Source organism: Salmo salar, chromosome ssa07 (assembly GCF_905237065.1).
Source record: "Salmo salar chromosome ssa07, Ssal_v3.1, whole genome shotgun sequence".
NCBI classification, from domain to species: Eukaryota; Metazoa; Chordata; class Actinopteri; order Salmoniformes; family Salmonidae; genus Salmo; species Salmo salar.
The window spans coordinates 56,720,097-56,736,388 of NC_059448.1; the positions used below are offsets into that span (position 1 = coordinate 56,720,097).

Here is a 16,292-nt window from a genome sequence, read left to right on the forward strand (position 1 = left end):
TGCATTCATTTTGTAACCGGGCTGCCTCCCGGGCGTGAGCCAGGTTCAAATGCCGTGTTCATGTGCCAGTCGGAAGTAGGAAACTGTAAAATGTCCGACTTGCTAAACGGTTGAACGTGACAGGTGTATAACTACAACCAGGTAGCAAGTCGGAAATGTCAGAGTTTCCTTGTTCCGATTAGTATATGAACGCGGCAAAATCCGCTCAAAACCAGAGTGACGTAACCTAGGCTAGATAAAGCACGTGGGGGAATGAGTCGGATTATGTGTTTTCACATGCAAAAGTCATTGCTTTTTGATAAAAATAAAAACAACGCTTAATCCGCCTTCCCAATGAAAACTGGTTCGAAAATTCGAACATATATTTTATGGAAAAGAGATGTATGTTTCTGGACGATGCACCATGCTGCCTTGTTGATATGCCTTTGATGTGCTGCGGAATCCCAAACCATTCCCTCACCCCTACAAACTCTCTCAGGGCACTCCACTGTCACGTGTTGCTGACTAAACTCCCAGAGAGTGACTAGGGTATCAATAGAGTACCACAGTATAAGTCATAATACCCATAAAACCTAGCGGTCAAACAAGGAAACGGTTCCAATCGTTTTCCCCCCATTCATCTTTCCCATAGCGGATTTTAGAAACACTTCAAATAAGGGCTGTGTTTCATGTAGGCTTACCCTGGCATGACATTTTGATAACCGTGTGAATCTCGATAGGACAAGGTGACTTTGATCAATATATTCGCCTGTATTTACCTCCCAAAAATGAAATGCTAATGCTAGCTGGTAATGTGGCTATCATAAAGAACTACAAATACCATGATGATCTGGATGAGACTGCCGAATCATTAACTATCTAATGTTAGCCAAATGTTGTGATGAATAAATTGGCTAAATATCTTTAAATTGACAATTCTGTGAACCATGGACATCACCAGGACCTGGCTGCAATGGTGTAAAATAATTTGTACCACTTAGTTCATAGAGCTTTGATTAGGTGAAGCTTCCAAAGTCATCCAACCATTATAATCAGGGGTGCTGGTGCAGTGCTATGTCTCGCAAGATCACTTAATGATTCATTAGTATTTTACATAACAAACCGAATGTAATAGCATGATACAGTCAGGCTACTGTTATAAAAAAAATACCATGTCATTTCTTATGACAATCTAGAATGATTGTGCTGAAATTGTTTTTTTTCTCTTCTCATGCTGTGGTTGTGTTTAACTCCATCTGCTCTAAAATTCAATTAGTTAGCCCAGTTAGCCACCCTTACATCATTCAAGAAATTCTAAATGCATATTCCCATGAAACTGATTGGGATTAAATGGTTGGCTGCATGCAGCATGGCCGTTTCACCTGTAAAATGTGAAGAATTATCATTCACGATTGACACTGATGATGGCCTGATTTATGATAAGGCCTAATGGCCTAATTGGTGTTTTAGGTTTGAAAATATATAAAATGTTCCTTTCGCCACTTACAGTATGTGTAGGCATAGGCAATCATGCAATTTGGATGATGCATTGTATGTATATTCTAATTAACCAATAGGCTTCATGTGGTACAAACATTCATTCAGAAAGGATGGCTTAATAGGGCTCCTAACAGAATACCACTACACCACTGGTTATAATACATGTCAAGCCTGTGGTCAGCTGATAATTCCAGCACCGTTTTGATTGGGTCAGTCATTTCGCTGCTTTGAGACAAGCATGGGAACTCATCTTGATAAATCAATCAATGTCAGATTTCACCGAATCTCCGTTTGGATATGTGGTTATAATTAGGCTTGGAAATGTTAGCTAAGTTGATGTGAGTGCTCATGATCATTAGTCTCGCAATTTAAAGCAATGCAGATCTTCTCTACACACACATTAGGCCTACAGCCTACCTGATAAGCTTCCCTGACGTTTTCCTGAACTTTCCAATACTTTTCTGATGCATTTCAGTCACTTAGGCTACTGATGCGAATACACATTTGTACACTTTTACCATAGGCTATTCAAGTCATTTGACATATGTTTTTATTGTTTTAAAAGTTCATACGGCATACATCGTTTCAATAACAATATAGCTGAAACCACTATTGGCTTCATTGATTTACTGAATTTATTCTCGTAATTGTATGCTACTTGTTGATAGATTATTATTTTAAATATTATTTTAACAGTAGGTCTAACTACACAATAAACTCATATGGGTTTACTGACCACAATCGGTTGAATGAATAATAATAAGTATTTAATTTATTTGGCCCTGGAAGAAAACATATCGCTGCAGGACGAGATGCTGGAAGTGCTGCAGATAAATTGAAATAAATTTGCCATATTAAACAATTACTCCTCTATAAATAAATGAAATCATTGCAAATAATACACCAGCATAATTTAGCCACAGAGGATCAAAAGCTTTATTGCTTTATTGCTTTAGATTGTGTTTTGTTTGTCACATTATGAGCGCATAGGCCGAGTCTACAGTCAGGAATCCTGCAATTGGGCATCTCGCACAGCAAATATAAAACAGCTGATTGTTGAGTTGTGGCTGTCAATGAACAGCATGCAGCAGCTAGAAGGTATTTCACTATATTTCAAAATACAATTGCGGGAAAAATCTGTTTGAATAGGTGAGTGCCACTGGAAAGTTGGTAGACAATAATTTTCTACTCATATTGTAGGTGTAAAATCTGTCTATCTACTCTTTTCATTGGCCTATGCTATTGGTTGCATTTAAGACATGGGTCGTTCGTTTTGTTGATCTCGGTCTGTAAATGTCAGAGTAGTTTGTCATTTCGATCATTTGTGTGGTATAAAGAAATATTATTGTAATGTCTCCAGTCATGTAGAATTGCAGGAAAGGATTTTTAGAAAAGGCTAGTTTTTTCTCGGACACACAAACCCCTCAACCCCGAATTTTATGAAACTCTGGTGATGGTCCTGCTGTGAACTGTCTCGTGCAAGTTTTAAATTGACACACTATATGTTAGCAAAGGTGTCAGCTAGAGACGACCTGCAGGGATTTGTAGTCTTTGATGCTAATTAGCGTTTTTGAATCTGAGAGTAAAAAGAGACAAATATATTGATAAAAGTCACCTTGACCGAGAGAGATTTGCATGGTTATCAAAACTTCACGCCAGGGTAAGCCTACACGAAACACAGCCCTTATTTTAAGTGTTTCAAATATTCTCTATGAGAAAAATGTCTCTGTTTGACCGCTAGGTTTTATGGGTGTATGAATTTTGTTTAACTAGGCAAGTCAGTTAAGAACAAATTCTTATTTTCAATGACGGTCTAGGAACTGTGGGTTAACTGCCTTGTTCAGGGGCAGAACAACAGATTTGTACCTCTAATAAAATGCCACGTGGATTTGTTTGTCGGATTTCGAGACTTGACACATGTAAAATATGAAATACCTCCCAAATTAAAAGGGAGGTTATTTAGGATTATATCTTATAAAACGACAGGGGGAATTTGTTAATTAGAATTTCATGCTCGTTTTATTATTTCAAATTGGAACATGAATTGACTAATTCAAGTAAGGAGTGTGTCCCAAAATGGATGGGTTTATAGAGCCCCACATTGGGGTCGGCAGGTAACCTAGTGGTTAGAGAGTTGGGCCAGTAACCGAAAGGTTGCTAGATTGAATCCCTGAGCTGACAATATTAGGCACGCCTCTCCATTCTTTTGTGTGAAATTGTGCACACTAAAAAAAATAACACATTGGATTCCACTTCGCTTTGAAGCTGGCAGCATTGCTGGATCGGTGGAAGTGGTTATCGGAGGGTCTTATCAAAGATTTGTATAACTAACCCAAGATAGACCACAGCCTGTCCTTTCATAATGGAAACACATGAGTCATAGTGGGCAAAACAGGTAAGGTGGGCGGCTGAGTGAAGCATGAGCTAGCGAGAGCCTATTGGCGCATTCTAGCATACATTTGGATTTTTCCTTTAGAGAACGCCTACTCTGTGAGGTGTGCAATAACTCAATTCGCCCATGCACTCCTTATAAACAACTCAATGTTGTAAAACTTTGGCAAAGGGTAAAATCTACAAAACTTAGTCCACTCTGTTCATAACATATATTCGTTTTGGGAACAGAAAACTATATTGGGATCAAATGTGTATACATCCGGTGAAATATCTGGCTCATTGTTCTATTTGTGGTCTAATTAGCCCCTACGGCCTGACAGCGCTGTGACGCCTAGGGCGACGTCCCTAGGGGAGGGATCTCCTCTGGGCCCCAAAGGACAGGATGGTTATTGATTCGGAAGAGCAGGAGGAGGCGAGTTTGATAAGGACTCAACCCGTTCCTGTACAAAGAAGACAGCTTTTTAACAAAGTGACTTTTTAAACATGTTTTAATCTCATCAAAATGTTTTACTTTTAAATCATTTGTACACATTTTAAATGGCTTTTACAGATTGGATGTTTTACAAAAAAAGTACTTTTATTCATGGTTGTTTCTATTGTTTTTAACTGTACTTTTTAACTAATTTAAATGTAATATTCAAATGCTGTGTTTTATGCCGTTCTTATGTGTATAACATGATGTACAAAAATATATATGAGCTGTTTTTAAAGGAAATGCAATAATACATTTTTTTTAAAACAAAATAAAATTATGCTAATATGGCTCAAATTCGCTAGCTAGCTAACCAACCAACAACTGTAATAATGTATTTGAGAGACAAGTCCTCGTTTTGCAAATGTATTTATGTTTTCAATAAATATTCAAGACTAAATATAGTTTACATGTTGTCAACAATCTAAATTTGCCTGTCTGTTTTGCCCCATAATTGCACACACATCGGTTTTGTTGCTAAACAACCATCACAACTAAAAACTCCGAGTTGATATTCCCCTTCATAAGAAGTGGATGATTTTCAGATGAGGAAGGGGAGGACCATGCTACTCAGTGAATTTCAGATAAATAATACAAATCAAACAATTTTTTTTAGCATTTTTAGATAAAACTGTACTTAAATGTATTCAAATGTCACCCAATACCTGATAAAAATGCACTGTTTTGCAATGAAGGTCTACATTAGTAGATTAGACTACATTAGTACAGAACCCACTAGGATAGCACCACGGTGTAGCCAGGAGACAGTTATTTTGCGTCCTCCTCTGGCTACATTGACTTCAATACAAAATCTAGTAGGCTCGTGCTCCTCACCCCTTCCATAGATCTACATGGTAATTATGACAACTTCCAGAGGATGTCCTCCAACCAATCAAAGCTTTTGCAGTATGAGCTGACCTGTTGTCCATCCAATCAAAAGATTAGAGAATGAACCTACTACTATGCATGTTTCACTGAGAAGCTTGGTGTGTTGGTGACATTGTTGGATAGATTGTGAATAGTGATAGCGCATATTATTCAATTCAAATGTGTTTTTTCAAACTACAGGACACAGAGGTAGATTATATATTGTTACTTGGTTTTATACAATTATTTTTCCATTGAGTTAGTGCCATTTATTGAAATTTGCCCTGTTAACTTTAGTAGCAAGTAGCTAGCTACCTACAGTACCAGAAAATATTGTTTATAACTAAACTAAAATAGACCACAGCCTGTCGTTTCCAATGGGAACAGATTAGTCATAGTGGGCAGAACAGGCAAGGAGGTGGGCAGAGCCAAGCACGAGCTAGCGAGATCCTATTGGCCCGTTCTAGCGACATCTGCATATTTCCGTTAGGGGACCGCCTACTCTGTGAAATGCGCGTGTGCAATAACTCAATTCGACTTTGCACTTCTTCTAAACAACGTGATTTAAAAAAAACTTTGTCAAAGGCTAAAGTCTACAAAACTTAGTCCACTCTGTTCGTAACAGATTCTAGTTTTGGGAACATAAAACTGTATTGAGAAAATGTTTAATCGATGAGACATTTTTCCGAATTTAGGCCAAAATCCACCTCTCCCACTGCCCACCAGTGGGCTTCCTCTCACTACCATATTTGGTAGTGAGTTTAAACGCCAAGCTTCATATTTATACATCCAGTGAGCTTCATTGAGCTAGCAGAGGTAATGGCACTGTACGATGCTTTACTTGCTGAGCCATATGGACGTTTCTACTGTCTCCTCTGGGATGTCAACATCAATTCAGAATAATTTGATACGTTTCCATCGCATCATCCATTAAAATAGGTTAATACTCCACATTGTTTTGCATGGCAAATGGATGAAACCTCAAACTGTCACTCGCAGTTGTTAGTTATCGTCAGGTATGTCGATGATCAGGACTTTATTCAGGAATGTTTCTTGGCCTACTTTGATGAGTCATGTGGGCGAGACGCGCAGCCCGTGTTTCACGTTGTGAATTCTGAGATGTTTAAGTTTAACTTCATGGTGAAACTTGTTTCCCACACCTATGATGGAGCTGCTGTAATGGAATGTATCTGCTATTTGTATTTACAGCCAAGTCCCCTCCTGTTCCCTGATTAAGAGGGGATGACCACTCCACCACCAGTGTCAACTCTTCTGATGAACTGAAGCCATGTTTCATATGCCCTCTCATCCACTTGGATGTTTCCTCTCCAAGCACTGAGTAGCCTTGTCACTTTTCTCACTAACGTATGTAACCAAATCAATAGTTCTGGGACAAATGCCAGCTCGCCACACGTTTGCTGGCTGTCCTGATCTCTGCAACATGGATAGATGGAAATCGCCACACAATGCTATAAATGAAGATATCTTATACTGTATGATCACGTGTGTTGTTTTACCAGTATTTGGTTGCTTGCTACAACTGAGTGAACGCCTGAACAGGAATGCATGTGAGACTTCTTGATGGTTGTACGAGGTTAATGTTGTCATCTCGTTCTTTCCTCCAACTGAGGTTTGATGAGGCGCTAGACTGCCATCTGGTGGCAAGATGTATGTGAACCCCCCCCATCAGCTATAACTCCATACCACAATCTTGAAGGTGTAAGGCTAAAGTCATTTCTAGAATAGTTCAGATTAAAGCAGGGGAATAAGAAAGTGTTTCTTACGTTTATGATCATATATAATTTTACAAACAAATTGCAGGCATAATACAAAAGTAAACACCCAAACCAACAAGAATCTCAGTGCAACTCCAAGTCAATGTACTAATACTTTCCCCCCCCAAATTAAAACAGAACATTAAAAAGTGGAGAGAAAAACAATCAATCTCAAGTAAATTAAAGGCCTCCTGTATTCTACTTCATTTAAAGTAAAGACATAGATTTTTGTCAACACAACCTGTAGCGATAAAACCCAAACTACCTTGATCTGACAACCTGAAAAAACTAGCAATGGGCAGTTATTCGAACACTTAATACAAATAAATCACAGGCCTATTTTAACAATGACAAGGCTTCATCTTAATTGAATAAAATGATCTATGGGACATTTCTACACTCATGATATTTGGAATTCTTAATTTAATAAAACAACGTCACAAATGTGAATATAGTTTAAAAAAATGACATACGGCATTAGCCTACACAGGTTTCACTGAGCTTGCTGTTGTTGACACTACAGTCAGAGGCTTCTTGTGTAGCAGCGTGAAGTGGGAGATCTCTAATCAATGAATTAAAAGTTTAATTAAAATGACAGAATTAAGTAAACTAAATGAGGACTTAGCTAGCATCTTGGCATTGATTTGATGCAGTAAAGACATGCACTGCCATATTGGATGATAGATAACCTATAGCATTTACAGGTGTCTAACTAGCGCGAGTCAGTGGCTACTTTTTCTCTCCCTCCTTTGTCACACACCCCTGGTCCTTGTCCCCACAGTATCTCCCGAGTCATGCAGGCTGCGCAGCAAACAAATGTCCACGTTTAAAACTATCCGGATATCCGAAAAAATGTCATGATATTATTTCCAATGCCCATCCCTACTCTAGAGTTTAGAATGTATTTCTGTGACTTTAGAACACATTCTAGAGTTTAGAATGGATCTCTGTGACTTTAGAACACATTCTAGAGTTTAGAATGGATCTCTGTGACTTTAGAACATTCTAGCATTTAGAATGTATTTCTGTGGATGCGGTCCTGTTCCATCTGAGACTTGGCCTTCTTCTTGAGCAGCAGGATGTGTTCAGAAAACTCCCTCACAGCCCCCAGGCCTGCAGCACTGTGGCAGGAGTATTTAGCAGCGTTGATCGCCACCACTGGGGCGTCCCGGGGTACTGCACTCAGCCCAGCCAGGTTCAGACAGTCAACATCTGGAGCATCATTACCTGTAGGAGGGAGAGATGGAGGGATGAAATGGAGGTGTGAGATTAGTTTTAATTTAGAAGGTGGTTATGGAAGTATTCTAAGAATGAGCTGATCGTGGACTACAGGAAAAGGCGGGCCGAACAGGCCACCATTAACATTGACGGGGCTGTAGTGGAGCGGGTCGAGAGTTTCAAGTTCCTTGGTGTCCATATCACCAACAAACTATCATGGTCCAAACACACCATGACAGTCGTAAAGAGGGCACGACAACACCTTTTCCCCCTCAGCAGAATGAAAAGATTTGGCATGGGTCCCCAGATCCTCAAAACGTTCTACAGCTGCACCATCGAGAGCATCGTGACCGGTTGCATCACCACCTGGTATGGGAACTGCTCTGCATCTGAACGTAAAGTGCTACAGAGGGTAGTGCGTACGGCCCAGTACATCACTGGGGCCAAGCTTCCTGCCATCCAGGACCTATATACTAAAGGAAAGAGGAAAGGCCAAAAAATTGTCAATGACCAGTTACCCAAGTCATAGAGTGTTCTCTCTGCTACCGCATGGCAAGCGGTACCGGAGCGCCAAATCTAGGACCAAAAGGCTCCTTAACAGCTTCTACCCCCAAGCCATAAGACTGCTCAACAATTAATCAAATGGCTACCACATTATTTACATTGACACCCCCCCATTTGTTTTGTACACTGCTGCAACTCGCTGTTTATTATCTATGCATAGTCACTTTACCCCCACCTACATGTACATGTACAAATTACCTCCACTAACCTGTACCCCGCACATTGACTCCTGTACCCCCTGTATATAGCCTCATTAATGTTATTTTATTTTGTAAATTTTTATTATTTTTAACTTTAGTTTATTTGGTAAATATTTTCTTAACTCCTTGAACTGCATTGTTGGTTAAGGGCTCGTAAGTAAGCATTTCACGGTAAGGTCTACACTTGAATTCGGTGCATGTGAAAAAAAGTTCGATTTGATTAGTATGTTGCATCAACATAACATGAAAAAAAATCAAGGAAAAATACGGGATGATTTAAGGAAATAATATAAATATATATTTCATGAATAGTTTCCCATTTTGGGCTTTGGGAAATCAGAGAAATGTTACTCAATTGAATCCCAAATTCTCCATGATTTGACTGCTGGCACCTACTTTCTCACCTTACCCATAAATATTCAGTAACTGGCGGTGGCATGCAAATTAACTCCGAACAATTTACATTTTACATTTTTTAGTCATTTAGCAGACACTGTTATCCAGAGCGACTTACAGTAGTGAATGCATACATTTCATACAATTTCATACATTTTTTTTCTGTGCTGGCCCCCCGTGGGAATCGAACCCACAACCCTGGCGTTGCAAACACCATGCTCTACCAACTGAGCTACAGGGAAGGCTACAATGTCAGTAGTTTTCTACAGTGGTAGTCTAGTATACACGCAGAGGGGAAATAGAGAGCCACTTTACAAATGATCACTTAACCAAAACTGGACTCTGAATAAAATATACAAAATAGTTTCTCCCCGTCTCTCCTTACTAATAGATACTCTATTTAATCAGACAGTTTCTCCCTGTCTCTCCTTACTAATAGATACTCTATTTAATCAGACAGTTTCTCCCTGTCTCTCCTTACTAATAGATACTCTATTTAATCAGACAGTTTCTCCCTGTCTCTCCTTACTAATAGATACTCTATTTAATCAGACAGTTTCTCCCTGTCTCTCCTTACTAATAGATACTCTATTTAATCAGACAGTTTCCCCCTGTCTCTCCTTACTAATAGATACTCTATTTAATCAGACAGTTTCTCCCTGTCTCTCCTTACTAATAGATACTCTATTTAATCAGACAGTTTCTCCCTGTCTCTCCTTACTAATAGATGAGCTATTTAATCAGACAGTTTCTCCCTGTCTCTCCTTACTAATAGATACTCTATTTAATCAGACAGTTTCTCCCTGTCTCTCCTTACTAATAGATACTCTATTTAATCAGACAGTTTCTCCCTGTCTCTCCTTACTAATAGATACTCTATTTAATCAGACAGTTTCTCCCTGTCTCTCCTTACTAATAGATACTCTATTTAATCAGACAGTTTCTCCCTGTCTCTCCTTACTAATAGATACTCTATTTAATCAGACAGTTTCTCCCCTGTCTCTCCTTACTAATAGATACTCTATTTAATCAGACAGTTTCTCCCTGTCTCTCCTTACTAATAGATACTCTATTTAATCAGACAGTTTCTCCCTGTCTCTCCTTACTAATAGATACTCTATTTAATCAGACAGTTTCTCCCTGTCTCTCCTTACTAATAGATACTCTATTTAATCAGACAGTTTCTCCCTGTCTCTCCTTACTAATAGATACTCTATTTAATCAGACAGTTTCTCCCTGTCTCTCCTTACTAATAGAGACGCTATTTAATCAGACAGTTTCTCCCTGTCTCTCCTTACTAATAGAGACGCTATTTAATCAGACAGTTTCTCCCTGTCTCTCCTTACTAATAGATACTCTATTTAATCAGACAGTTTCTCCCTGTCTCTCCTTACTAATAGATACTCTATTTAATCAGACAGTTTCTCCCCGTCTCTCCTTACTAATAGATACTCTATTTAATCAGACAGTTTCTCCCTGTCTCTCCTTACTAATAGATACTCTATTTAATCAGACAGTTTCTCCCTGTCTCTCCTTACTAATAGATACTCTATTTAATCAGACAGTTTCCCCCTGTCTCTCCTTACTAATAGATACTCTATTTAATCAGACAGTTTCTCCCCGTCTCTCCTTACTAATAGATACTCTATTTAATCAGACAGTTTCTCCCTGTCTCTCCTTACTAATAGATACTCTATTTAATCAGACAGTTTCTCCCTGTCTCTCCTTACTAATAGATACTCTATTTAATCAGACAGTTTCTCCCTGTCTCTCCTTACTAATAGATACTCTATTTAATCAGACAGTTTCTCCCTGTCTCTCCTTACTAATAGAGGAGCTATTTGGTGAGTTCTATGTGGTGAGTTCAGAATCCGGGCATCAAAGATTATACCTGTTTTTCTGCAGATCACAAATCATACTCTTGAATTGATTGTTTTCTATTCTCACGCACATTTTTAGTATGTACGTCACTCCAATACAAATATTGCCTGCGACGCTTTCAGATCATAATCCCCTGGTTACCCAAGTGGATGTGAGCTTTAAGGTAAATAAAACAAAACGTTGGCGTTTTGATACGACCCTTCTACACATCCAATTGTTCATGGCTAAATTTCTATTTACATTCTTAGCAAAAAACAAGGACTCTGTAGAGGACCCAAGGTTTACATGGATGGCTACTAAAGGGTTAATCACAGACTTATCTTCTTTTGTATCTCACCTCAATAAAGCTAGGAATCACAGAATCAAGTTATTGGAGAAAAAAATCTAAATCACTTCAACAAAACCTGAAAAGGAATTACTCAAATAATGTCAGAAAGGATTTGAGGGTGGTTAAACTGGAACTGAATGATTTATTAAGGAGGAGAGCTGAGTTCATCATGCATAGAGTGAGGCAGAACTATCATTTTAATGGGAGCAAACCAAGCAGGCTTCTAGCCTTAAAATTGAAACAACGTGAATCTTGTACTTCTATAGAATCTATTTAATCCCCAGTTAAAGGCTTACTTTCTGATCCACAGGAAATTAATGCAACATTTCAGTCTTTTTACCAGGAGTTATATACATCTTCTATCCAGTTTGAACCAGACAAATGCAGTTTTTAGATAATCTTGATTTGCCTGTATCAGAGGAGAAGCAATCTGTGGATCTGGGCATTCCACCTGAGCTGTTACTACATTTTTGGGGCATTTTAGGGCCGGTATTATTGGAGTAAATTCATTCGGCCATCGACAAGGTTTTTTTTCATGAGCATACTAATCTCTCTACTGCCAAAGAAAGGGAACGATCACACCGACACCGAATGGGTGGAATGGTGTGTAAATAATAAAGGGGAAAAAGTGTAATGTTATTTTTATGATTGTATTGCCCTTGTGACCCAATTAATAAAAAATAAAAAAAGAGAGATAAGGAGGGGTGAGAGGAGAGATAAGGAGGGGTGAGAGGAGAGATAAGGAGGGGTGAGAGGAGAGAAATGGAGGGGTGAGAGGAGAGGGGTGAGAGGAGAGAAATGTGGGAGTGAGAGGAGAGAAATGTGGGAGTGAGAAATGTGGGAGTGAGAGGAGAGAAATGGAAGGGTGAGAGGAGAGAAATGGAGGGGTGAGAGGAGAGAAATGTGGGAGTGAGAGGAGAGAAATGGAGGGGTGAGAGGAGAGATAAGGAGGGGTGAGAGGAGAGAAATGGAGGGGTGAGAGGAGAGGGGTGAGAGGAGAGAAATGTGGGAGTGAGAGGAGAGAAATGTGGGAGTGAGAGGAGAGAAATGGAGGGGTGAGAGGAGAGAAATGGAGGGGTGAGAGGAGAGGGGTGAGAGGAGAGAAATGTGGGAGTGAGAGGAGAGAAATGGAGGGGTGAGAGGACAGAAATGTGGGAGTGAGAGGAGAGAAATGGAAGGGTGAGAGGAGAGAAATGGAGGGGTGAGAGGAGAGAAATGTGGGAGTGAGAGGAGAGAAATGGAGGGGTGAGAGGAGAGAAATGTGGGAGTGAGAGGAGAGAAATGGAGGGGTGAGAGGAGAGAAATGGAGGGGTGAGAGGAGAGAAATGGAGGGGTGAGAGGAGAGAAATGGAGGGGTGAGAGGAGAGAAATGGAGGGGTGAGAGGAGAGAAATGGAGGGGTGAGAGGAGAGAAATGGAGGGGTGAGAGGAGAGGGGTGAGAGGAGAGAAATGTGGGAGTGAGAGGAGAGAAATGTGGGAGTGAGAGGAGAGAAATGGAGGGGTGAGAGGAGAGAAATGGAGGGGTGAGCGGAGAGGGGTGAGAGGAGAGAAATGTGGGAGTGAGAGGAGAGAAATGTGGGAGTGAGAGGAGAGAAATGGAGGGGTGAGAGGAGAGAAATGGAGGGGTGAGAGGAGAGATAAGGAGGGGTGAGAGGAGAGAAATGGAGGGGTGAGAGGAGAGGGGTGAGAGGAGAGAAATGTGGGAGTGAGAGGAGAGAAATGTGGGAGTGAGAGGAGAGAAATGGAGGGGTGAGAGGAGAGAAATGGAGGGGTGAGAGGAGAGGGGTGAGAGGAGAGAAATGTGGGAGTGAGAGGAGAGAAATGGAGGGGTGAGAGGACAGAAATGTGGGAGTGAGAGGAGAGAAATGGAAGGGTGAGAGGAGAGAAATGGAGGGGTGAGAGGAGAGAAATGTGGGAGTGAGAGGAGAGAAATGGAGGGGTGAGAGGAGAGAAATGTGGGAGTGAGAGGAGAGAAATGGAGGGGTGAGAGGAGAGAAATGGAGGGGTGAGAGGAGAGAAATGGAGGGGTGAGAGGAGAGAAATGGAGGGGTGAGAGGAGAGAAATGGAGGGGTGAGAGGAGAGAAATGGAGGGGTGAGAGGAGAGGGGTGAGAGGAGAGAAATGTAGGAGTGAGAGGAGAGAAATGTGGGAGTGAGAGGAGAGAAATGGAGGGGTGAGAGGAGAGAAATGGAGGGGTGAGGGGTGAGAGGAGAGAAATGTAGGAGTGAGAGGAGAGAAATGTAGGAGTGAGAGGAGAGAAATGGAGGGGTGAGAGGAGAGAAATGGAGGGGTGAGAGGAGAGAAATGGAGGGGTGAGAGGAGAGAAATGTGGGAGTGAGAGGAGAGAAATGGAGGGGTGAGAGGAGAGAAATGTGGGAGTGAGAGGAGAGAAATGGAGGGGTGAGAGGAGAGAAATGGAGGGGTGAGAGGAGAGAAATGGAGGGGTGAGAGGAGAGAAATGGAGGGGTGAGAGGAGAGAAATGGAGGGGTGAGAGGAGAAAGATAAGGAGGTGGGAAACAGGGAATGAGGAGATACTGTTCCATAACAAGGCATAGTATGGTCACCTTGACAATCACAATCAGGTTCTGGTTCAAACTTCACTGTTGACATTTACTGTCTGATAGTTTCATTGATACGTGGTTATCAAACACCGCTGCTATGGTCACATTCCTGAGAGATATCTAGCCTATTATACCTGACATTTTCAACCTCTCCCTGTCTGAGTCTGTAATACAAACATATTTCTAGCAGACCACCATAGTCCCTGTGCCCAAGAACACTAAGGTAACCTGCCAAAATGACTACCGACCCGTAGCACTCACGTCTGTAGCCATGAAGTGCTTTGAAAGGCTGGTCATGGCTCACATCAACACCATTATCCCAGAAACCCTAGACCCACTCCAATTTGCATACCACCCCAACAGATGCACACATGATGCAATCTCTATTGCACTCCACTCTGCCCTTTGCCACCTGGGCAAAAGGAACACCTATGTGAGAATGCTATTCATTGACTACAGCTCAGCGTTCAACACCATAGTACCCTCAAAGCTTATCACTAAGCTAAGGACCCCGGGACTAAACACCTCCCTCTGCAACTGGATCCTGGACTTCCTGACGGGCTGCCCCCATGTGGTAAGAGTAGGTAGCAACACATCCGCCACGCTGATCCTCAACACGGGGGCCCCTCAGGGGTAAGTGCCCAGTCCCCTCCTGTACTCCCTATTTACTTATGACTGCACGGCCAGGCACGACTCCAACACCATCATTAAGTTTGCCGATGACACAACAGTGGTAGGCCTGATCACCGACAACGATGAGACAGCCTATAGGGAGGAGTTTAGGGACCTGGCCGTGTGGTGCCAGGACAACAACCTCTCCCTCAACGTGATCAAAACAAAGGAGATGATTGTGGACTACAGCAAAAGGAGGACCGAGCATGCCCCCATTCTCATCAACGGGCTGTAGTGGAGCAGGTTGAGAGCTTCAAGTTCCTTGGCGTTCACATCACCAACAAACTAACATGGTCCAAGCACACCAAGACAGTCGTGAAGAGGGCACAACAAAACCTATTCCCCCTCAGGAGACTGAAAAGATTTGGCATGGGTCCTCAGATCCTCAAAAGGTTTTACAGCTGCACCATCAAGAGCATCACTGCCTGGTATGGCAACTGACCGCCTCCAACCGCAAGGCACTACAGAGGGTAGTGCGTACGGCCCAGTACATCACTGGGGCTAAGCTTCCTGCCATCCAGGACCTCTATTTTTTATTTTATTTTACCTTTATTTAACTAGGCAAGTCAGTTAAGAACAAATTCTTATTTTCAATGACAGCCTAGGAACATTGGGTTAACTGCCTTGTTCAGGGGCAGAACGACAGATTTTTACCTTGTCAGCTCGGGGATTCGATTACAAGTCCAACGCTCTAACCACTAGGCTACCTGCCGCCCCAATATACCAGGTGGTGTCAGAGGAAGGCCCTAAATATTGTCAAAGACTCCAGCCAGCCTAGTCATAGACTGTTCTCTCTGCTACTGCACGGCAAGCAGGACCGGAGCGCCAAGTTAAGGTCCAAGAGGCTTCTAAACAGCTTCTACCCCCAAGCCATAAGACTCCTGAACATCTAATCAAATGTCTACCCAGACTATGTGCATTGCCCTCTCCCCCCCTCTTTTACGCCGCTGCTACTCTGATATTATCTATGCATAGTCACTTTAATAACTCTACCTACATGTACATATTACCTCAATTACCTCGACTAACCGGTGCCCCTGTACCGGTACCCCTCTATATAGCCTCGCTATTGTTATTTTACTGCTGTTCTTTAATTATTTGTTACTTTAATTTCTTATATTATAACTGCATAGTTGGTTAAGGGCTTGTATGTAATAATTTCCCTGTAAGGTTACACCTGTTGTATTTGGCGCATGTGACAAAATAACATTTGATTTGATTTCCATCTCAGAAGGGCTCCAAATAAATACCTTCATACGTTTTGATTGACATGAACGCACAAGTATTACTCAAAATAGAAGGTTAAGAACCTTGAGATTCCACTATATTACAAACTGTACTATAAAACTAAAATGAATTAGTAATAGTAGTACTATTTGTAGTAGCAGTAGTAGTTGTATATTGTTAATTGAAAAGAACAGTGAGTTTACCCATATAGGCGACCTCCTTCCAGTCCAGATCCTTGTCGTCCATCATGGCTTTGA

General features: G+C 41.3%; 1 protein-coding gene across 1 annotated transcript in view; it reads right to left on the bottom strand.

The window, feature by feature from the left end:
• Positions 1-6,985: 6,985 nt before the first annotated feature.
• neua (N-acylneuraminate cytidylyltransferase) overlaps positions 6,986-16,292 on the bottom strand; it is a 20,069-nt gene continuing 10,762 nt past the window's right edge. The window contains 2 exon segments of the mRNA NM_001139924.1: positions 6,986-8,214; positions 16,239-16,292. The exon segment at positions 16,239-16,292 is cut by the window's right edge and continues 112 nt beyond it. Coding sequence (NP_001133396.1) covers positions 8,000-8,214; positions 16,239-16,292 — 269 coding nt within the window. The 3' untranslated portion in view covers positions 6,986-7,999.